At 45.2% G+C, this 24,297-nt stretch overlaps 1 protein-coding gene across 3 annotated transcripts in view; it reads right to left on the reverse strand.

Moving 5' to 3' along the window:
* The window catches only part of unc45b (unc-45 myosin chaperone B), a 118,136-nt gene that overhangs the window by 38,204 nt on the left and 55,635 nt on the right, over window positions 1–24,297 (reverse strand). For all 3 annotated transcript variants that reach the window (XM_085992117.1, XM_085992112.1, XM_085992122.1), the window contains exons 7-12: window positions 23,697–23,865; window positions 17,979–18,149; window positions 15,093–15,264; window positions 8,735–9,035; window positions 4,842–4,936; window positions 2,441–2,582 (exon numbers count right to left, since the gene is read on the reverse strand). In XM_085992117.1, the coding sequence (XP_085848243.1) occupies window positions 2,441–2,582; window positions 4,842–4,936; window positions 8,735–9,035; window positions 15,093–15,264; window positions 17,979–18,149; window positions 23,697–23,865 (1,050 nt within the window). The remainder of the gene's footprint in view (window positions 1–2,440; window positions 2,583–4,841; window positions 4,937–8,734; window positions 9,036–15,092; window positions 15,265–17,978; window positions 18,150–23,696; window positions 23,866–24,297) is intronic.

Here is a 24,297-nt window from a genome sequence, read left to right on the forward strand (position 1 = left end):
CTACTTGTTATACAACCGCTGCAGGCGACGGAGCCAGATGCTCCAAGCGCGGTGGCAAGGGGTGTTAGATCGATCTGGAAAGTTGTAATTGATTTGTGTTGATGACGGTTTCTCACTGCCAAAACTTGTAATGTACCAAAGTTCTGTAAGCAAGTGCATTATATTCTGGTTATAGTTTTACACTCTGTATTGCGCGATGTGCGCTGTTGCATTTTTGTAATGTGTTACCACCTGTCAATGCTGTGCTGTGTGATGTGCACGGTGACTTTTTGGTAACGTCCTGTGGATCTTATTAATGTTCTGTATTTTGACTTGAAGTTTGTCGGTGGGAATTGGAACCCAGCCGTTTGAATGTGTTAAGAAGCCGTTTCACTGATGTTTTGACTCGGTAGAAGGGAACTATGACACACAGTAAGGGGTACAGTTCTGGGGTTTTAAAATGTAAAATCAGGGAAACAGCTTCACTTGTGGGAGACTTTGGCCTTTGCTCTCTCGTCGAGTGATGCTTTGTGGAAAGAAAAGCATCAAACGGGGGACTGAAGAGATCGCAAAGTCTCTGTTTGAAGAATGGACTCAGTCGAGAATATTTTTGTGGACTTTATGGGCTGAGAGTGTTTTCCCTGTGGTGGGATCACCCTGTGCAGATGCGTGGGGGACTGGTTTGTTAAAACTCCAGAGAATGCATGGCAGTTGGCTGTGACAAAAGAACTGTCAGTCATCCAGAATGTATGGGTTCGCCCGACAGCCCTGGAAAAAGGAAGGGGGCCATTGAACTTGAACTTATTAAAAGGCCACTCTAATATGCAAAAGCACTTCTCACCTCCATCTCAGAAGAGAAGCAGAACAATGAACCCACTAGCCTCAGCCAGCCGAAGAGGAGCCAGTTTTTTTCCCAACACAAAGTCCGAAAGATATGTCCCAGACTTAGGGCCATTAATCCAATCACGGAATACTCATGGGTCCGATGATAACCAATCACTGATTAAGCACCGGAGTGCTTAGAAACAAAAGGATTTTAAAGATTGGCGGGAAAGATAGGGTTAGCCAGACTCCTATAAAAGATAGATCCTTTTCCACCATTCTCTCTCTCTCTCGCTCCCGCTCCAGCAAGATCGACCTAACAAGAAGTACCAGAGAAGCCGCCGAGCGGAGCGACCGAAACCAACCGCGTGTGGGGGTAAGCACAGTCTCGAGTATCCCAAGCCGGTAACCCGTGAGCCGTAAGGGCTCAGAGTTTTCTCAGAAGTGAAGTTTTTGGGCTATTCCGAGGGTGGGAGCTTCGTTTGGTTCAGCCAGGCGAAGGGGTTTATGCGACAGGGTAATTCGTTGGTAGGGGTGGAATTAGAGTCCACCATAGCAACAAGGGAATTACTGCTTGTTATAGTCCCCAGTTGTGTACTGTATGTATTTTGTTTGTAACTTGGCTTTTATTCTCCACAGTGACAGTGATTTTGTTTAGTATTCCATATTTTAGCCAGTTTATGCTAGACCAAATAAATATAAGTTTGATTTTTCACTGAAGTATTCCTGTCCATGACTTATTTCATTTACACTCTGAATAATAATTCCCGGGTATAGAACTTTCGTAAGGCGGGGACGATTCGAACCGTCCATCTAGCAATTGGGCTAGGATCAAAAACCGCTTACAATTTTTAGTGCAGTGACTCTGAATTTGCTTCCTAAATTGAATACAAACAAATTTTAACAGGGTCTCCCTACTTGGAAAATTGAAATTTATCAAATTGACCATTCAGCCTTAATAGCTGACTGGTAATCAAACTTCCTCTAACACCCCTTTAATGTAATCTGTTTACTGCATAATTTTGAGTACTGTTGGGCACTGACTATCCTTCAGAACTTGCAACATACACACAGCTGAAAAGATGATATTCTGTCATGCAATCTGATAAAAACATAAGAAATAGGGGCAGGAGTGGGACATTCGGTCCTCGAGCCTGCTCCGCCATACAATAAGATCATGGCTGATCTTTTACCTCATCTCCACTTTCCTGCACTATCCCCATATCCCTTGATTCCCTTAGTATCCAAAAATCTATCGATCTCTGTCTTGAATATACTCAACGACTGAGCATCCACAGCCCTCTGGGGTAGAGAATTCCAAAGATTCACCACCCTCTGAGTGAAGAAATTTCTTCAGTCTTATATGGCCAACTCATTATTCTGAGACTGTGACCCCTAGTTCTAGACTCTCCAGCCAGGGGAAACAGCCTCTCAGCATCAACCCTGTCAAGCCCTCTAAGAATTTTATATGATAGAATGAAAGAAAAAAACACCATAAAAATATTTTTTTTTCTGTTTTCATGCAACAAATTAAAAACGTAATGCTGCTATACTCCTCAAAGGATTCATCTTTCTTTTATATGGAGGAGAGTGTAACACTGTATAATACATGGAAATTAAAAGGATTGAGAGTGCCTACCTTTGACAAATCAAACATTGCCTGCATTGCTGGCTCATCCTGTACAAAGTCATCTTTCACATCTGCGTCCAGTGTCAGGTAAGCCATGCCCTCAATCGCCCACTTTCTTGTGCGAATGTCAATCTTCTGGTTGCATAACCACCTAAATAAGCAATTCAATTTGTTTAGTGGTTAAAACATTTCATCCCATTTATTGAGGGATAAATATTGGCCAGGACTGGGGAGAACTCCCCAGCTCTTCTTCAAAATAGTTTCATGGGATCTTTTGCGTCTACCTGAGAGAGCAAATGGGGCCTCGGTTTAACGTCTCATCTGAAAGACAGCACCTCCGACAGTGCAGTACTCCCTCAGTACTGCACTGGGAGCATCAGCCTAGTTTTTTGGGTTTTCTGGAGTGCAACTTGAACCCACAACCGTCTGATTCAGAGGCAAGAGTGTTACCCACTGAGACACAGCTGACACATTATATGTACATATATAAAGAAAATATTCTAAAGTGCTTTTATTTATCCCAGCCTTCATGATATAGCCTAATTCCTGAGAATTTTTTTTAAAGTCATAGGGGTAAAAATTAAATAACGTCCCCTTTGTGATGCTACCTTCACCGGGGCGCTAATTTTAGCGTCTCGAAAAAGTTAGTGCCCCCACGGCCGATTTTCCCAGGTAGCACCCCAAGAGGGAGGAGGGGGGCTACTGGAAGCGCCCCACGTCCCTCTTGGGGCGCTGCGAGCCAATATCGCAATGCTACGTGCCGCACGTCGTGCCACGGTACTGCAGGCCTTCCTCCCCTTATTAAAGGGGAGGGGCCTGGTGCAGTGCATCCTGGCGCCCAGCTGGGCCGCCAGGGATCGGGAGTGCCAGCAAATGAGCCCAGCACTCAAGAGGAATGCCGGGCTCATGGAGAGCAGCCGGCACTCCGCGGGGAGGCTTCACGGGGGCCAGGGACAACAACAGGGGCAGGTGCTGGCAGGCGGCCAACAATAAAAATGGCCACCCGCCACCTTCCGTTTAACTAGCGCCGTCCCGGCCGCAGGTAGGCCCCACTGACCCCGGCGGACATAGCTTCTGGCAGTAAGTCGGGGGACGCCACCCAATATTACAGCCGGGGCGCGAGCGGGGCGCCGCGCACGGCAATGACTTCATCGCCGGCGGTGCAGCGCCACGTGGCGCTAACGGTTAGCCTCCTGCTGAATTTCATGGGAGGTGTTAGCGGCACCGCGCCCAAGCGCCAGTTGGTTTGCGTCCCGTTAGCGCCCTCTTAGGGTGCTAACGGGAGGCGCAAATCAACTGAATTTAGCCCCCAAAGAATATAAACTGAAAAATAACAGCTGTTTTATACTTATTTCATCCACAAATTCATATGTTACCACATCAAAAACTGAAAGTAACCTTCGATGTCTTATATACAACACAAAGTTTTTAATTTTGTTAAATATTTGGTTAGTTGATTAATTGGAAACACTTTTAACTGCAAGAAATTTATAAAAGAAGGAGATAAGATTTTTTCAAAATATCTTGAAACCATTTTTAACAAAGCTTCCAACAAGGTTTGCAAATTATAAACAATTCGATATCCAACAAACCAATATATCATGGAAAGCGGGAGTTAGTAAAAAAACAATCTTGTGATGTTCCAGCAGAGAAAGGTGAACTATGGAAGCCTATTCGCTGACCTACATTGGCTCCCGGTCCAGCAACACCTCAAATTTAAAATTCTCACCCTTGTGTTCAAATCCCTCCATCTCATCCTCACCCCCTCCCTATCTCTGTACCCTCCTCCACCCCTGCATCCCTCCAAGATCTCAGCTCTTCTCCAATTCTGGATCTTGCGCAGCCCCGATTTTAATCGCTGATTTCCTTCACTCCACCATTGGCGGCCGTGCCGCCAGCTGCCTAGGCCCTCAGCTCTGGAATTCCCTCCCTAAACCTCTCCGCCTCTCTCTCCTCCTTTAAGGCGCTCCTTAAAACCTACCTCTTTGGTCAAGCTTTTGGTCACCTTTCCTAATAGCTCCTTACGTGGCTCGCCGTCAAATTTTGTCTGATAATCACTCCTGTGAAGTGCCTTGGATTCGTTTCACTACATTAAAGACGCTATTAAGACAGAGTTGAGGAGAAATTTTTTCTCACAGAGGGTCGTGAGTCTTTGGAACTCTCTTCCTCAGAGGGCGGTGAAAGAAGAGCCTTTGAATATTTTTAAGGCAGAGGTAGATAGCTTCTTGATAAGCAAGGGGGTGAAAGGTTATCGGGGGTAGGCGGGAATGTGGAGTAATCAGATCAGCCATGATCTTATTGAATGGTGGAGCAGGCTCAAGGGGCAGAGTGGTCTACTCCTGCTCCTAATTCGTATGTTCGTATGTATATAAATGCAAATTGTTGCTGTTATAATACTCGATGTACTTACTTTCTGCACTGTTTCGCAAGCTTTTCAGTGGATCCTTCAGAGAACTGCCTCAGAGCATAGTCAGTCCCTCCCGCTGATCCAAGCTTGCACAGTCCCTGTAGGGAATACAAACAGAACTTTAAATATATTTAAATAGCAACTCTTCAAACAGGTAACCAGGAAACACCTGTCACTGAAAATTACAATCAGCCCTTTTATCTACAGATCAATAAAGTTGATTTCAGGAGACGTAATAAACTATGTTCTGGGAAGAGGCTCTCGTTTTCATTTTATCCCACAACAGAACGACGGAAGCAGTTGGCAAATTAACTTTGCATAAAAAGAGCGAGCGTTAAAATATTCCTTCATTTGTGAAAATATGTGAATAAAAAGCACCAATGGTACGTGCAAATAATCTAATTGTTGTAAATTTTAATTAAATCTGTTTTATAATTTTTTTTTTACAGAAGAGCAGCAATATTTGTTAATAAAGTTAAATTCAGCATATACCAACTGAGGTTAAGGAGATTTAAAGGGCATGACCATCATTAAAATTGTTTGTAAGCAAATTGAAAAAGGTTGGCCAAGTATGGTATGCAAGGAATCGTATGACTGTGACACATGTGCTTGGTGTCCTAGTCACAAAATGATGCATGGGCTTCTCCATCTCCAAAGTGTTCACTGCCCCTTTAAGGGAGGCAACAACTTGCATTTATATAGCGCCTTTAACGTCGTAAAATGCCCCAAGCTGCTTCACAGGAGCTCATTAAACAAAATTTGACACCGAGTCCAATAAGGGGATATTAGGACAGGGCTTGGTCAAAGAGCAAGGTTTTAAGGAGCGTCTTAAAGGAGGAAAGAGTGAAGTAGAGAAGCCGAGAGCTTTAGGCAGGGAATTCAAGCACTTAGGGCCCAGGCACTGAAGGCACAGCCGCCAATGGCGGAGCGATGGAAATCGGGGATGCACAAGAGGCCAGAATTGGAGGAGTGCAGAGATCTCAGAGAGTTGTAGGGCTGGAGGAAGTAGCTTTGATAGACAGGAAGTAGTTCTGGTCATCTGAGAAGCACAAATAAACAAAAAGAACTGAGTTACAAGAATCACAACTCGTGGACTTCAAGAGATATAGCTGGTCAACTTAGATTATTATCTGATTATTTGCCCAAGATTTTTATTGCAAGGTGTTGAATGCATTGATACAAAGAAATGCTGCTGAATAAAAAGATTCTCAGCTGTCACAAAACGCATAGGACGGGCTCGCAGGTTTTGAATGGTTTCACAAGTGAGGTGCCAGAGGGCTACTAGTATCCACATAGCTGCACCTCAGTATGAGTCAATGCCTCAGGAAAAGCGAGGGAAATCTGGCAACAAAAGAAATAAAATCATTCCATGGTAGGAACATAGGAACAGGAGCAGGCCATTCGGCCCATTATGCCTGTGCCGGCTACCCTTTCCCCATAGCCCTGCAATTTTCTCCCCTTCGAGTATTTATCCAATTCCCTTTTGAAAGTTACTATTGAATCTGCTTCCACCGCCCTTTCAGGCAGTGCATCCCAGATCACTACAACTCGCTGCGTAAAAAAATTCTCCTCATCTCCCCTCTGGTCCTTTTGCCAATTATCTTAAATCAGTGTCCTCTGGTTACCGACCCTCCTGCCACTGCAAACAGTTTCTCCTTATTTACTTCATGATTTTGAACACCTCTATCAGATCTGTGGGGAGAGAAAGGATGTCTTTTTGTGCACAATGGGTTAGTAACGTAGCAGTTTACAACTTCAATGCAGAATCATTTGTCTAGCGTACCGTAATCCTCAACACACTGAGGTACTGATCTTAGTCTTGTCCTTGAGAAGAGGTGCCAATCAAGGAACAGGCATTTTCCCCCAAGTTACAACAATCAGAGAGCATATTGAATCCATGCAAATATACATGGGCTGAACTGATGGAATACAGTATGGCAGGGCAGGAGGGTAATGTAGATAAGATAGGACTAAATGCAAAAACATATTGATCATTTTAGGTTAAAGTACACCTGGAGTACTCCTGGTCTCCATATTACAAAAAGGATATAGAGGCACTGGCAAAGGTGCAAAAAAGATTTACGAGGGTGATACCAGAACTGAGAGGTTATAACTATCAGGAAAGACTGCACAGGCTGGGGCTCTTTTCTCTAGAAAAGAGAAGACTGAGGGGTGACCTGATGGAGATCCTTAAAATTATGAAGGGTTTGATAGGGTAGACGTAGAGAAGTTGTTTCACTTGCGGGCAAGACCTGAACTAGGGGCCAAAAATATAAGACAGTCACTAATAAATCCAATAAAAATTTCAGTAGAAACTTCTTTACCCAGAGAGTGGTGAGAATGTGGAACTCGCCACCACAGGGAGTGGTTGAGGCAAATAGTATAGATGCATTTAAGGGGAAGTTGGATAAGTACATGAGGGAGAAAGGAATAGAAGGATATGCTGGTAGGGTGAGATGAAGAGGGGTGGGAGGAGGCTCATGTGGAGCAGTTGGGCCGAATGGCCTGTTTCGGTAAATTCTATGTAATTTGTAAAATGAGCTTAGTAAGATACAGGAGTGCTTTGAATGGTGTAAAACAGAATGTGTTATATGGAAAGCCAAAACGTGATTTGGAAAGCATGAAGAGACTCAGACAGTGTTGGCAGATATTAAGGGGCCGATTTTCAAAAACCACTCAAAGCCATATTAAAATTGCAGGTCTAAGAAATTTGACTTTCTGCATACCTTTTCCAAGCTCTTGCATTGTTGATACCAGGATGACTTACAAGAATGTGAATGTCACCTGGTTAATTTGAAGTACATATCTCTTTCGTAAATGGCTTTATGACATTGTAAAATAAAATTGTCTGTTACGTGCTCCTAACATTGGACAAACCTGTTTGGCCATTCCCTCATGGGCTAAACAAGAAGAAAAAAATAATGGCATTCACATTTTTCACTTTAAGAGGGTTGTCATTTCAATATAACGTGAGCATTATTCTATTTAACTACTTGCCAAGGAAAGAGAGAATATTGGTAATTTTTTGGCAATAATGGGGTTTCACTCTAACCGAGTTCAGAATAAGTTGATTTTACAAAACAACGCGCTGCACAAAACATAAAGGGGTAGAGTTTCTGATTTGGGCGCATCTGACGAGCCGGGCGCAAACTGTGCCCAAATTGGCACCCGTTTTGAGAAGTGGCTTTTTTTTGCCCGAGTTTTTGCTCAAACTCATTTGCATATCGCTGAACGCAAAATCTGCCATGAACCAGCCAAATCAGGCAGCATTTTAAAACGTCATTTAAAAATAAAAAATTTGCTTTAGAAAATATTGCTGGATGTATTTTAAAATGGTAACCTGGAGCAGTTTGATTAATAGAGCTGGAAATGGGCCTATCACAAAAAATAAGCTTTTCTAATCAGAGAGTCCAGTCCACCACCTGTGAGTAACCCCATTTTAAACAACTGAAAATGACATTTAAAAAACTATACAGAACCATTTACTAGTTACATTGGGGTACAGTAGTCAGTTTCTTAGTATATTAAAATAAATTACATTCCAAAAGCTTTTAAAACGTGCCCATCAGTGTTCCTGCACCCAAAAGAACCAGCTTAATTTTAAGAGCCTCCTGGAAGGCCCACAAACAAGCGCAATTAGCAGAAACTCGCAATGGTGATCCGGGGGCGTGGCCAGGGCCAGCTTCTCATGTGATGTTTTCTAAACTAGCGCAGAAGATCGTGGAAACTCAGTTTATGCTCAACATAATTAGTGCTTGAAGTCCCGCGATCTTTTGTGTTGGTTACGCCAATTTTGGGCAAATTGCGCTGAAAAAACCAGTGCAACCGAGCAGAAACTCTACCCCAATCTCCTTAAAGTTGGCAAAAAGACAGCAAAGCTCTTCAATGAAACTTACCACCAAAGCTCTGATTTTGATCTTCTCATTGGTTGACTTTTTATATATGTCCTTCAGTAAGGTGATTCCATTAGCAATAATGAAATTTGCTCTGCTGGCTTTGCTTGCTGCATGGATAATGGCCTCTACTGCCACCATTTGGTCAATCTCCCTCTCTGAACCACACAATGCGACCATCATCTCCATGACACCTTGCAGGGCCAGAATGCCATTACCAACATCAAAGGGTCCCTGAAGGAGTGCAGACACGCACTGGATCGCATGCAGGTTCTTTTCCATGATCTTAGGATCAAACTTGCTCCTGTAGTGTCATTAAGCAGACGTACGGAAACATTAGTGTTCATTTCTTCCTGGTCCCACCTTCCACCCCTCGGTAAACTTGAGCTCATTCAAGCCTCTGCTGCCCATGTCCTAACTCGCACCAAGTCCCATTCACCCGTCACCCCTGTGCTTGCTGACCTATATTGACTCCCATCCGGCAGCCTCCTCCAGCCTTACAACCCTCTGAGATCTCTGCGCTCCTCCAATTCTGACCTCTTGCGCATCCCCGATTTCCTTCGCTTGACCATTGGTGGCCTTGCCTTCAGCTGTCTGGGCCCTAAGCTCCGGAATTCCCTCCCTAAACCTCTCCCCCTCTCTACCTTTCTCTCCTCTTTTAGGACGCTCCTCGAAACCTACCTCTTTCACCAAGCCTTTGGTTACCTGTCCTAATAACGTCTTAGGTGGTTCGATGTCAAATTTTGTTTGATAACACTCCTGTGACGCGCCTTGGGACGTTTTAGTATGTTAAATGTGCGATATAAATGCAAGTTGTTGTTTTGGTACTAGTGTTTTGTGATGTTATGTGGCTCTTTCCATTACTCTTTTGAGGTTTAAAATAAATGAAAAGAAGTTAACAGACAATTTATGTTCAGGCAAGCTACCTCTTCCTTCCCCACAACTGTCCCTTCAACCTTGAAGGACCAAACCCATGATAGCTACAGTGAGGTCTGGTACAAATAGCTCAGGCCCACTCATGTTTCACAAATCGTATTGCTCTGAACACTTTCGAAGCAGAATTTCATATTTTTATTAAAATCTTGCTTTTCAAACTTTCAATGCTTATTGCAAAATCTTCAGAGCTGCAATCAACTCATTGGGGTCGATTTTGTGGATCCTGTCGGGAAGAAGGCAGGACTTCCCCTTTCGGGTTTCTGACCCGCCTACTTCGACATCCGGCCAATCCGCGTGATTTTCCCTTGATTGACCTTGTTAAGCCCGCCCAGCGGGCTCAGCAGGCCAATTAAGGGCCACCCGGCAACAGGTGACGTCACAGACTGCAATTTCATCTGACAAGACTTCTAACAGATGAAATATCATTGTTTTACAGCTGTTTGGAGCTGTCAAACACTGACACTCTGATTTCTAAGCTGAGTCCTTCTACACAGACTCAGTTAGAAATCTCAGCAGCACTCAAAGCTGCAGGCTGTCACTTTTCACAGATCGCAGCCATTCAGCTTTAAGTTCCGGGTGAGTGATGCGCTCCCGACGCCTAGAGGAAGAAAGGCTGTGAAGGTAAGTAAAGTAAGTAAAAGTTCTTTACACACTTTAGACACACCAAACACACTTACCTTTACACTCATGCACCCATCACTCACCTGATCGCCAACATCGCGACCCCTCCAACTCATCAACCCGACGGCCCGCCTGCTCTAACCTGGCGTGGTTTGGAGCCGTCGGGAAACCCACACGAAACCCCTCAAAATAGGGATTAGGCTAAAAACTGCCTGTTAACTACCTGTTAACAGGCAGTTAATTGGCACTAATCCCTTCCCGCCTGGTTTCGGCGGGTCCCAGTGCGGGGCGGGTACCCGCCGCCCCTGAAACTTACGTGGGGCGGGGTTTTGGGCAGGATGGTGTCGGGAACCCCAAAGTCGGGATTTCCCCCCCCCCCCCACACGCCTGAAACCCCGCCTGACGGCTCCCTGAAAATCTAGCCCATTGACTTTGTAATTAGTAAACAGGCTCTCCAATCAACCAGCTCCTTACACTCTCCCTGATCTGCCAGTAGGAATTTCATAACTACAAACACAAACTACTCTGCTGTAATCTGAACGTCCCAAATATACTTCCTGATATAAATCTCGTGGAAAAAAAGTCTAAAAAGTAAAACAGGTCAACTTTTGTTCAGCTACTAAGGTTTATCGAATCATAGGGCAGGATTTTCATTGGGCCGTGGAGGCGGGATTGGAGGCGTGTGGGGGGTTAAAATCCCGAAATCGGGGGGCACGAACCCATCCCACCCCCAACCCGCCTCCATGCCAGTTTCAAAGGAGGCGGATACCCGACCCGCACTGGGACCTGCCTCCCCGAGGCGGGAAAGGAATTAGTGCCAATTAACTACCTGTTAACAGGTAGTTAATAGGCAGTTTTTAGCCTAATCCCTATTTTCATTCTTGAAGTGTGGGATTCTCGACAGCTCCAAACCATGCCAAGTTAGCAAGGCGGGCCGTCGGGCTGAAGGGCTTGGAGGGGTCGAGATGTTTGATATTCAGGTGAGTGTTGGGTGCATGAGTGCAGAGGTAAGTGTGTTTGGTGTGTTTAAAGTGTTTAAAGAAGTTTTACTTACCTTTACAGTCTTCAGGTCTCGGGAGTCCCTCATCTCACCAGCACAGAAAGCAGAATGGCCGCGATCTGTCAAAAATTGCGGGATTCAGCTTTCTGTTCCGGAGAGATCTCTAAATCATCCTGAGAGGAAGGAATTAACTTGGAGTACAGATTGTTAGTGTTTGACAGCTTCAAACAGCTGTCGACCGCTAATATTTCATCTGTTAAAAGGTCTTGACAGATGAAATATCAATCTGTGACGTCACCTGTTGCCGGGTGGCCCTTAATTGGCCTGCTGAGCCTGCTGGGTGGGCTCAACAAGGTCAATCAAGTTAAAATCACGTGGGTTGGCTACAACTCGATGGAGGCGGGACTACAACCCCGAAAGTTGTAGTCCCACCTCCTACCCGCCTCCTCAATGAAAATCCAGCCCATAGAATGGTTACAGCGCAGAAGGAGGCCATTTGGTCCGTCGAGCCCATGCCTCTGCAAGAGCACTTCAGCTAGTCGCACTCCCCAACCCTTTCCCCATAACCCTGCAAATATTTTTCCTTCAGATACTTATCCAACTCCCTTTTGAAAGCCACGATTGAATCTGCCTCCACCACCCTCTCAGGCAGTGCATTCCAGATCATAACCACTCACTGCATAAAAAAGTTTTTCCTCATGTCACCTTTGGTTCTTCTGCCAATCACCTTAAATCTGTGTCCTCTGGTTCTCGACCCTTCCGCCAATGGGAACAATTTCTCTCCATCTACTCTGTCCAGACCCCTCATGATTTTGAACACCTCTATCAAATCTCCTCTCAACCTTCTCTGCTCTAAGGAGAACAACCCCAGCTTCTCTAGTCTATCCACGTAACTGAAGTCCCTCATCACTGGAACCATTCTCGTAAATCTTTTCTGCACCCTCTCTAAGGCCTTCACATCCTTCCTAAAATACAGTGCCCAGAATTGGACACAACACTCCAGTTGAGGCCGAACCAGTGTTTTATAAAGGTTCATCATAACTTCCTTGCTTTTGTATTCTATGCCTCTATTTATGAAGCCCAGGATCCCGTATGCATTTTTAACCGCCTTCTCAACCTGCCCTGCCACCTTCAACAAATAGTTTGTTGAGTTCAAAGTGTGCTGTTTACTGCAACAACACCTCTGTGTACTTCGTTGGCTGTCATTGGAATATGAACAACGTAACTTCACCTTACTGCTGGTGCAAACTGTTTGTGCCATTCCACGACCATGAAAATTCCAACCTTTGGCTATGTTTTATAAGAGCTTTCTGTTTATTGTCATCTCCTGTACAGTGAATACTCTCTTAGTGCGTGAATGAATCATTTTTGCATCTTCGGAAAGACTCAATCCAAATCCCACGGGTACAGAGATATGGCACGCAACCGCCCATAAACTGCGCAAATTGGCTGCTGCGTTTCCTACATTATAACAGTGACTACACTTCAAAATGTACTACATTGGCTGTAAAGCGCTTTGGATCATCCTGAGGATGTGAAGGGCGCTGTATCAATGCAAGTTCTTTCTTTCTCTCCCCAAAAGACAAAAATTTAATTTTCTAACCTGCTGCTACCTGGGAAACTTAAGTTGACGCCAATCCCCCATCTCTGTCAATGGCATACCTGAAAACATTTTAACACATTTCTTTTTTTTTAAAGTAAACTTTCAATATAAATACTCCTCCCAGCTAGGTATTCTGAAAAAATAACTCATGCAATAATTTCCTATGTGATATTTATAATCTATTGCTCCCCCTCCCCTGAAGAGACTCCATTTAACACAAATCACTAGCAGTCAGTCTTTATAATTTGGCACAAAATCTAAAAGATCTCAAGAACGCTAAGTATAGAACATGGGAAAAATGTAGTCTAGTACAGTAGACTAAACGTTCTGAAATTGGGCATGAAGCATGTTGCTAGGATAGAGTAAGGTGGCATCTGCTCTGCACCTGCCTAAAATACACCTGACCTGAAAGTGCTTGAGCCTAACACTGGCGTTCAAAGTTGCTTCCCTCACCCAAGATAATACTCATCATAATAAGCATATATTTTTAAAAAAAACATATTTTAGGTCCTACAGTGTGTGGCCAAAGACAAAAAGATGATTTACAGCACAGAAACAGGCCATTTGGCCCATGCCGGTGTTTCTGTTCCACACGAGCCTCCTCCCACCCCTACTTCATCTCGCCCCATCACCATATCCTTCTATTCCTTTCACCCTCATGTGTTTATCTATCTTTCCCTTAAATGCATCTACGCTATTCGCCTCAACCACTCCCTCTGGTAGTGTGTTCCACATTCTAACCACACTCTGAGTAAAGAAGTTTCTCCTGAATTCCCTATTGGATTTATTAGTGACTCCCTTATATTTCTGGCCCCTAGTTTTGATCTCCCCCACAAATGGAAACACTTCTCTATTTCTACGCCTTCCCTATCGAACCCTTTCATAATTTTAAAGCCCTCTATCAAGAAAAAGAGAAGAAAGAACTTGTATTTATACAGCGCCTTTCTAGACCTCAGGATGTCCCAAAGCGCTTTACAGCCAATGAAGCACTGTGACTGTTGTAATGAAGGAAACACAGCAACCAATTTGTGCATAGCAAGATCCCGCAAACAGCACTGAAATAACGACCAGGTAATCAGTGTTGGTTGAGGGATAAACATTGGCTAGGGCACCAGGGTTAACTCGCCTGCACTTCTTCATCAATCCCATGGGTATGTTTTATATCCGCCTGAGAGGGCAGACGGGGTCTCGGTTTAATGTCTTCTCCGAAAGACGTCACCTCCGACAGTGCGGCACTCCCTCAGCACTGCACTGGGAGTGTCAGCCTAGATTTTTGTGCTCAAGTCTCTGGAGTGGAACTTAAACCAACAACTAGTACGATAGCAAAATACTGCCGATGTTGGAAATCCGAAATAACAACAGAAAATGCTGGAAAAACTCAGCAGGTCAGGCAACATCAGATCATAAGCTCGGCCCCCATTTCATTTTCTCTTGTAATTGTTCCACTCCTTTCCCCCCCCCCCCCTTTCCTTTTGTTTCTCTCTCACACCTGGCAGCTATCTTTTGCCCTGCCAGTACACTTTACACCTAATCCCAGCCTATTACCATCTCGTCTAGCTTCTAATCTCTTTTACTTCTTTTGTTTCTTTTATTCTTTTGTCCGATCGCAGCCCTGCCTCCGATCTAGTTTCTTTTCTTTCCAGTTTTGAAGAAGGGTCCAACCTGAAACGTCAACTCAAATTTCTCTCCACGGATGTTGCCTGACCTGCTGAGTTTTTCCAGCATTTTCTGTTGTTAAACCAACAACCTTCTGACTCAGAGGCAAGAGTGCTACCCACTGAGCCACCGCTGACATTACACAGTATAGAACTAAAGCATACAGATCAGAAAGTCCTAGGGTTGATTTCTCTTGTTGATCTTCCTATAGTGCCAATCATTATCTTACCCGAGGTAGTACTTGGAATGCTGTAATTGCCCTCAACACTACCGGCCTAGCGAAGGTCAAACTAGCCAGGCTCCTGGTCGCTATCTGATGATTCATGCTAGAAACTGCGGATGTTAGCTGAGAATAAGATCATGCGGTGAGGTCTCCCCCAGTCAAGTAGCCTGCTGATGCCCACTACCTTGTGAATTAGATAGGGTACCAGGGGGCTGACAGCACCTATGAATCTGTAACCACGCAAAAGCCTTAAAGGGCTGAAATAAATGCGTATAAAAGAAATACAAACAGAATAGCTCTTCTGACTCATTATGCCACTTACGTTATATAACCTTCACAGATTTTGCGATAAGTTTCTCTTTCACCATCGCCTCGAAGGTCACAGTAAAGGTTGTTGAGTAAGATGGAAGCAGTAAGGCAGGTATTCTCGGTCAGTGGCAGGCAATCTGGTAGTTCAGGGAACTGCCCTGCTACTTTCAAGATCTTCTTCAAACCTGGAGGGAAAATATTATTTTGGATTTGGATACAGAACAAAATTAATCGATATGGATGACTCAAAGCTGTCTTCTATATATTATGCTGCTAAAAACCACAAAAAATGATAACTGAAATTATACAGAAGCAAACTGTTTTGTGTTTCTTTTGGATAGTATTTGAGATCTCTACGCTCCTCCAATTCTGGCCTCTTTCGCATCCCTGATTTCCATCGCTCCACCAATGGCGGCCGTGCCTTCAGCTCACCAGTTTGGGTCAGGCATCCAATTTGCATCCCGCCCAATATTTCAACGAAATGTAAATCGGGCACAGCATAAATGGACTATCCGACCTGAACAATCCCAGTTCTAAAAGTGTGCTAAAAGGGTTAAATTAGGAGGACAGGCTGCATAGACTTGGCTTGTATTATCTTGAGTATAGAAGATTATTGGGTGATCTAATTAAGGTGTTTAAGATGATTAAAGAAGTTGATATGGTGGATAGATTCATAAGGGCAATTAGAGATGGGCAATAAATACTGGCCTTGCCAGCAACGCCCACATCCCATAAACGAATTTTAAAAAATAGAGAGAAACTGTTTCCTCTAGTGAAGGAGTCCAGAACAATGGGACATAACCTTAAAATTAGAGCTAGGCCTTTCAGGGGTGATGTCAGGAAGCACTTCTTCACACTAAGGGTGGTGGAAATCTGGAACTCTCTCCCCCAAAATACTGTTGAGGCTGGGGGTCAATTGAAAACTTCAAAACTGAGATTGATAGATTTGTGTTAGGCAAGGGTATTAAGGGTTATGGAACCAAGGCATGTAGATGGAATTAAGATACAGATCAGCCATGCTCTCACTGAATGGGGGAACAGGCTTGAGGGGCTGAATGGCCTCCTCCTGTTCCAATGTTCATATGTTCTCGCCAAGCAGGTTTAGCTAAAATCGGGCTTTAATTTCATTTTTTTTATTTGTAATTAACTGTATGTTGTAGAACTTGGCTTTGATATATCCAGGGAAAGTTGCATAGCCAGACATGATGTCCTATTTTGGATTGGCACAGGTCCTCTGGAAAGCTGTGGTACTAACCTCTTAGCATTGGCATAAGGAGAGGAATTTTCTTCAACAATGTTCTGGTGGCACAGAAGCTCTGGCTGCGAATTTAATTGAGGAGGCGGGATGGGGCGGGACAGCTGGTTTCCAGGTTCCGGTCCCACCCCCAGCTACCTCCGCTCTGCAGACGTGATTTTACCTTGATTGGCCTTGTTACCGGACAATTAACAGGAAGTGGGTCTGATGATGTCATTTGATGACGCATCATCAGCCAGTTTCCTCAAAGGGGCCATGTCCAAATGGTGTTTGACAGTTGTTCTGTCAGTGTTCTACAGCATTGAGGTGCTGCAAACACTGACAATCACTGCACAGAGGTGCAGGGCTGCACCCAGGCTCTTCAATGACTCCCTCCATATGCTTATGGAGGAAGTCAAAGCACGCAGGGAGGATCTCTTCCCTTCCAAGGGTGGAAGAGACCTCCCCAGGACAGCAACTTACCTTGCACCTCCACCCAACCCTCTATCTACTTTATCACTTCCTCATCTCACTAGCCACCCCTCACACTCACCCTCATCCTACTGCAAGCATACCAACTAACAACACACAAGGGTAGGCACTTGAGAGGTTTAGCCAATGTCCATGTGAAGTTTCTGGTAATGTGTTGTCATACAGTGAAATCTCTTTTTCAAAAAGTGCCCCTTATTGGATAGACCTGAGCGCACCTTGAGAAGTGTCTTACTGAGTTCCAGTGATTGTTCAGTCATAACTTCTCCCACCCACCACCCCCCCCCCAACCCCTGTCCCGGCTATAGTGATATGTGTGCATGGAATGGCTTGGGTATTAAAGATTTGCTTCACGGTGCTGGTGTGGGTTGGTGTCAACCTGGCGTATCATGTGGCAGCCAGGATTTACAGCATCAAGTGAAGAAAATCTGGCCATGGTGATGCCTCCCGGCCAGCAATTTTGTCAGGGGCTGATGCCCTGTGTCCTGCGCAGCATCAGATGATGGCAGAGAAGGTTGGTGATGAAGTTGGTGATGTTGGTGTTGGGGCTGATTGTGGAAGGATTCGGAGGACCAAGATCTGATTGTTTTATTGGCTCCGATGTTGCTGGAATAGATGGTAGCTGCAGGTGAGATGACAGAAGTGATCTGTCAATGGTGAGAGATGTTCTCCCAGTGAGGTGGCACTGGACATACAGATGGATTTAAAAACATGTAAGCTAAAGAAATCTCTATATGTATTAAAAATGCAGTAACCAACATTTTCTGTGCTCTGAAACTCACCATCTGCAACATGGCATCCTTGACACCACTTCTGAAGCTGTCAGCTTTTCACAAACATCAGAGCAGACTCACAACATGCCAGGTTGAGCTGGCATGTTCCATGAACAGCGGGTAACCAGTGGGGGAGAAGGTAAAATTACAAGTAAGCCTCAAAATCCCCTTAAATTGGCTGTTAACAAGCCAGTTAAGTAGCTGAATTGTCTCCCCTGCCGCTTGGTGTCGGGTCAGTTCTGCGCTGGCAGACCCAACACCTGGGAGACTCGCGTCTTTGCAATTTTGACAGCGGACCCACCTCCAAACCTGCCTCCTCAGTGCGATTAAATTTGCGGCCTCTGTGCCCAAGTTGTAGAGACAGAGAAGTTCCAAAGTTCAAAATTATGAAGGGTCTACTCACCTATATCAATGGTATCCAGGCTTCTGGTGTTATCTTTAATAGCCAGGTCCTTTCGAGGTACATTTCTGATCAGCAGATTCAGTGCCTGATCCCGTCCATGACCTGAGACACTCTTGTGAATCAGCATTTCTAAGAGGCGTGTAATAATCATCTTCACATCCTTAGAGGTATCTGCAGAAAAAAACAGATTTACAGCAACTAGATGTCATCAAAAATCTCTCCTTGTCACCTGTACAGTCAAAAATTCTAATATTTAGAGAGGGTGAAGAGATTTACTAGAATGGTACCAGGGCTGAGGGACTTCTGTTATGTGGTTGTTCTCCTTAGAGCAGAGAAAGTTAACAGGAGATTTGATAGAGTTGTTCAAAATTATAAAGGGTTTTGATAGAGTAAATAGGGAGAAATTGTTTCCACTGGCAAGAGGGTCAGTAACCAAAGGACACAGATTTAAGGAAATTGGCAAAAGAACCAGAGGCAACATGAGGAAAGAAAATGTTTACGCTAGGAATCGTTATGATCTGGAATGCACTGCCTGAAAGGGGATGGAAGCAGATTCAATAGTAACTTTCAAAAGGGGAATTGGATAAATACTTGAAAGGGAAAAGTTTGCAGGGCTATGGGGAAAGAGCAGAGGAGTGGGACTAATTGGAGAGCTCTTTCAAAGAGCCGAGACAGGCACGATGGGCTGAATGGCCTCCTTCTGTGCTGTATGAATCTATATGACACTAGCTCTCTCACTCAAGGGTTCAGCAAACCCAAATCTTAAATAAAAGAGCTGAATATTTTTTATTCATTTAAATATGCAGCTTACAATATAAGCATAATTTCTTTTTATTCATTCATGGGGTGTGGCCGTCGCTGGCAAGGCCAGCATTTATTGCCCTTCCCTAATTGCCCTTGAGAAAGTGGCGGTGAGCCGCCTTCTTGAACCGCTGCAGTCCGTGCGGTGAAGGTACTCCCACAGTGCTGTTAGCGAGGGAGTGCCAGGATTTTGACCCAACGACGATGAAGGAAAGAAAGAAAGAAAGACTTGCATTTATATAGCACCGTTCACGACCACCGGACGTCTCAAAGCGCTTTACAGCCAATGAAGTACTTTTGAAGTGGCGTTGCTGTTGTAATGTGGGAAACGCAGCAGCCAATTTGCGCACAGCAAGGTCCCACAAACAGCAATGTGATAATGACCAGATAATCAGTTTTTGTTATGTTGGTTGAGGGATAAATATTAGCCAGGACACCGGGGATAACTCCCTTACTCTTCTTCGAAATAGTGCCATTTGATCTTTTACATCCACCTGAGAGAGCAGATGGGGCCTCGGTTTAACAACTCATCCGAAAGACGGCACCTCCGACAGGGCAGCACTGCACTGGAGTGTCAGCCTAGCTTTTTTTTTTGTGTGCTCAAGTCCCTGGAGTGGACCTTGAATTCACAACCTTCTGACTCAGAGGTGAGTGTGCTACCAACTGAGCCACAGCTGACACTCGATAAATAGGGAAAGGCGATATATTTCCAAGTCAGGATGGTGTGTGACTAGGAGGGGAACTTGGAGGTGTTCCCATGCACCTGCTGCCCTTGTCCTTCTAGGTGGTAGAGGTCGAGGGTTTGGGAGTTGCTGCCGGAGAAGCCTTGGCGAGTTGCTGCAGTGCATCTTGTAGACGGTACACACTGCAACCATGGTATGCTGGTGGTGGAGGGAGTGAATGTTTAAGGTGGTGGATGGGGTGCCAATCAAGTGGGCTACTTTGTCCTGGATGGTGTCTGTAACATTTGCATATTGATTTATCATTGGCCCGCAGGCATCTGTAAGGAATACCTATTATATTCACATGTGATCACATGCTGAGTTGTCATTGGCCTGCAGGCATCTGTAAGGACTGCTATTGTTTAGAAGACCCAGGGGCCCTGACTCCATCTTGTCCACACGGTGCTGTACTGTGGTGAGTCAGACAGACCTGATGCTTCATTAAAAGAGTTTAAACTGTAATACTCCGTTGTCCTGCAATTTATTATTTTTGTACAAAGTGTGCAAAACAAGGCAGTGTCGAGCTTCTTAAGTATTTTTGGAGCTGCACTCATCCAGGCAAGTGGAGAGTATTCCATCATACTCCTTACTTGTGCCTTGTAGATGGTGGAAATGCTTTGGGGAGTCAGGAGGTGAGATACTCGCTGCAGAATACCTCGCCTCTGACCTGCTCTTGTTGCCACAGTATTTATGTGGCTGGTCCAGTTAAGTTTCTGGTCAATGGTGATGGTGGGGGATTCGGCAATGGTAATGCCGGTGAATGTCAAGGAGCAGTGGTTAGACTCTCGCTTGTTGGCGATAGTCATTGCCTGGCACTTGTGCGGCGCGAATGTTACCTGCCACTTATGAGCCCAAGCCTGAATGTCATCCAGGTCTTGCTGCATGCGGGCATGGACTGCTTCATTATCTGAGGAGTTGAGAATGGCACTGAGCACTGTGCAGTCATCAGCGAACATCCCCATTTTTGACCTTATGATGGAGGGAAGGTCATTGATGAAGCAGCTGAAGATGGTTGAGCCTCAGACACTGCCCTGAGGAACTCCTGCAGCGATGTCCTGGAGCTGTGATGATTGACCACCAACCACCACAACCATCTTCCTTTGTGCTAGGTATTAATCCAGCCAGTGGAGAGTTTACCCCCCCCCCCACCAATTCCCATTGACTTCAGTTGGTTAGAGAGATACAGGTACAGGAAGGTGAATGTGTCACAGAGAGACATGTACAGTAAGAGGTGTGTATGACTGACAATCGGCAGGGGAGGGAGGGAAGGATTTGGTCCTGTAAGATGTGCTTCCTAGCTGTGGCAATAAGGAAGAAGGCTGCTGGGAGGATGGCCAGAATGCTGGAGGACTACCTTCATGGAGGGGGTAGTCCAGGGAGGGGGGTGGGTGGGAGCAGCAGAATTGAAAGATTGTAGTTATAGGGATTCGATAATTAGGAGGGTAGAGGGGATCCTCTGCAGTTGGACCTACAGTCCAAGAGGTTGTATTTCAATGCCAGGATAAGGGACATCTCGAAGTAGCTGGGAAGGAACTTGGAAAGAAAGAAAGGAAAACCAGTTTTTGTGATCCACGTTGGAACCAATGAAATGGGAAGGAACTAGGAGGATGTCCTGCTGAGGGAATATCAGGAGCTAGTCTCTAAATTAAAAAGCAGGATGTCAGGGGTGATCATCTCCAGATTACAACCCAAGCCATGTGCTAATTGGTGTAGGGATACATGGATCAGGAAAGTAAATGGTGGTTGATAGATTGGTGTGGGAAGGAGGAATTCTAGTTCATGGCTATACAGTGGCACCAGTACTGGGACAGGTGGGAGCTGTGCCGCTGAGACGGGCTGCACCTAAACCGGGCTGGGACCAAGGTCCTAGCAGAAAGGATAAATAGGACGATAGACAGGACTTTAAACCAATAAATGGAAGGGAGGGAAGGGTCTCAGTGGAAATAACAATAACCTAAAGATAAGGAAAAGAGAGGATTAGAAAATGTCAGTGTACAAAAAGAGATAAAGATATATATATTCAGGGAACAGAAAAGGTTGTAGGAAGATATAGTAGAAGTTATAAAGATTATAGCAAAACTAGAAGCCATCAATATCAGATAGTCACCAAGAAATCAAATAGAAGAAACTTCTTGACCCAGAGAGTGGTGAGAATGTGGAATGGTTGAGGCGAATACAGGTAGACTATCCTTTATCCGAAAACCTCGGGACCAGCCGTGTTTCGGTTTTCGGAAAATTTCGGATTTCGGAAGGTATTTTATAAGACTGGGAAATTTGTCAGGGGTGGGTCGGCGGGGGTCCGCGGGGGGGTCGGGGGTGGGGGTCGGCGGGAGTCGGGGTCGGCGGGGGGGTCGGCGGGGGTCGGGGTCGGCGGGGGTCCGCGGCGGGGGTCGGGGTCGTGCGCACGACTTACGCTGACCCTCTGCTCAGCGTAAGTCGTGCGCCACTCTGGTCATGTCGTGCGCACGACTTACGCTGAACGAAAAAACCGTCGGTTTTTAGAGGGTTTCGGTTTTCGGAAGTTCGGATAAAAGGTAGTCTACCTGTAGTATAGATGCATTTAAGGGGGAGCTAGATAAGCACATGAGGGAGAAGGGAATAGAGGGTTATAGTGATAGGGTGAGATGAGGGATGGGTGGGAGGAGGCTCAAGTGGAGCATAAACACCGGCATGGACTGGATGGGCCGAATGGCCTGTTTCTGTGCCGTACACTCTATGTAATTCCACAAAGTAATAATAAAATACCTGTTAAAAAATGAAACAGGCATGGTGAAAAATAAAAAATATATAACATTTTCTGTATAGCAATGTACAGAGCAACAAAAAATGAGATAGGTCAAAAAGTGTGAGAAATACACCATCAGGGCATCTGGGCAGGGTGACGACAGTTCTGTATATGAATATACGTAGCACAAGAAATGTTCTCCTTTAACAATTTCCCTGTCCTTTCTAAAGATCCTATAGCCTGGCTATAACCCAGGAATGATTGTGACCTAAATATTCCAGGCTATAGGATCTTTAGAAAGGACAGGGAATTTGGTAAAGGAGAACATTGCTGAGGTTTCCGCCGTAAGCCTTTTTCTGTAAAACCTGTAGGGGGCGATGTTGAGTTGCCCCAGTGTCACCAGGTGGGAACAGAAACCATTAAGGCAAGTGCCCTAGGGCAGCACAAATATAACCAGCCAATAACTAATCACGTACCGTACAGCAACATTACACAAATAATAATAAAATCATAATGCGATTATGAGTGCCAATGATCGTCTCTGTGCCCATTGTCTAACATGCTTTGAAACTGGTAATCTTCTTTTGTTGTGTCTATGGGCTAGATTTTCGGGGAGCCGTCAGGCGGGGTTTCAGGCGTGTGGGGGGGGAAAATCCCGAATTTGGGGGTCCCGACACCCAAAACCCCGCCCCACGTAAGTTTCAGGGGCGGCGGGTACCCGCCCCGCACTGGGACCCGCCGAAACCAGGCGGGAAGGGATTAGTGCCAATTAACTGCCTGTTAACAGGCAGTTTTTAGCCTAATCCCTATTTTGAGGGGTTTCATGTGGGTTTCCCGACGGCTCCAAACCACGCCAGGTAGAGCATTCGGGCCGTCGGGTTGAAGGAGTTGGAGGGGTCGCGATGTCGGTGTTCAGGTGAGTGATGGGTGCATGAGTGCAAAGGTAAGTGTGTTTGGTGTGTCCAAAGTGTGTAAAGAACTTTTACTTACCTGTACTTACCTTAACAGCCTTTCTTCCTGTAGCCATCGGGAGCGCATCACTCAGCCGGAACTTAAAGCTGAACGGCTGCAATCTGTGAAAAGTGACAGCCTTCAGCTTTGAGTGCCGGTGAGAGTTCTAACTGAGTCTGTGGAGAAGGACTCAGGTTAGAAGTCAGACTGTCAGTGTTTGACAGCTTTAAACAGCTGTGAAACACTGATATTTCATCTGTCAAGTACTCTTGAGAGATGAAATTGCAGTCTGTGACGTCACCTGTTGCCGGGTGGCCCTTAATTGGCCTGCTGAGCCCGCTGGGCTGGCTCAACAAGGTCAATCAAGGGAAAATCGCGTGGATTGGCCGGACGTCGAAGTAGGCGGGTCAAAAACCTGAAAGGGGAAGTCCTGCCTTCTTCCCGACAGGTTCGGCAAAATCTACCCCTATGTCTCTGTGGCCACCATTTTCAATATAATCCCAACACACTGATACATACCCAGCACCAGAGCTTCATCCTTCCCACGATGTTCCTTACTGTCTTCTCCTCCAAAGTTATCTAAGATCGCCTGAAAGAGGCTAGAGGTGGCCAACGCAATCTCCTCATTGTCCAGGGCCATGATACTGCAAATCTTGTCCAAGCCCACAAAATGCAATACAGCAAGTGCCTACAAACATAAAATTACGATAATCTTAGTGTCCAACCCTCCCAATAACGCCACGGAACACACATAGACATGAATGGAACATAGGAACAGGGGGCCATTCAGCCCCTCCAGCCTGTTCCACCATTCAATGAGATCATGGCTGATCTGTATCTCAACTCCATCCACCTGCCTTGTCTCCATATCTCTTAACACCCTTGGCTAGCAAAAAAATGTAGCGATCTCAGATTTTAAATTAATTGATCTAGCATCTACTGCTTTTTGTGGGAGAGAGTTCATTGCTTCTACCACCCTTTGAGTGAAGAAATGTTTCCCAACTTCTCTCCTGAATGGCCTGGCTCTGATTTTAAGGTTATGCCCCTTGTACAAGACACCCCCACCAGCGGAAAAAGTTTTTCCCTCTCTACCCTAGCAATTCCTTTCAAAACCCTAAAA

This window comes from Somniosus microcephalus, chromosome 1, assembly GCF_052327205.1.
Source record: "Somniosus microcephalus isolate GS21.2 chromosome 1, FLI_Smic_1.0, whole genome shotgun sequence".
In the NCBI taxonomy this organism is placed as follows: domain Eukaryota; kingdom Metazoa; phylum Chordata; class Chondrichthyes; order Squaliformes; family Somniosidae; genus Somniosus; species Somniosus microcephalus.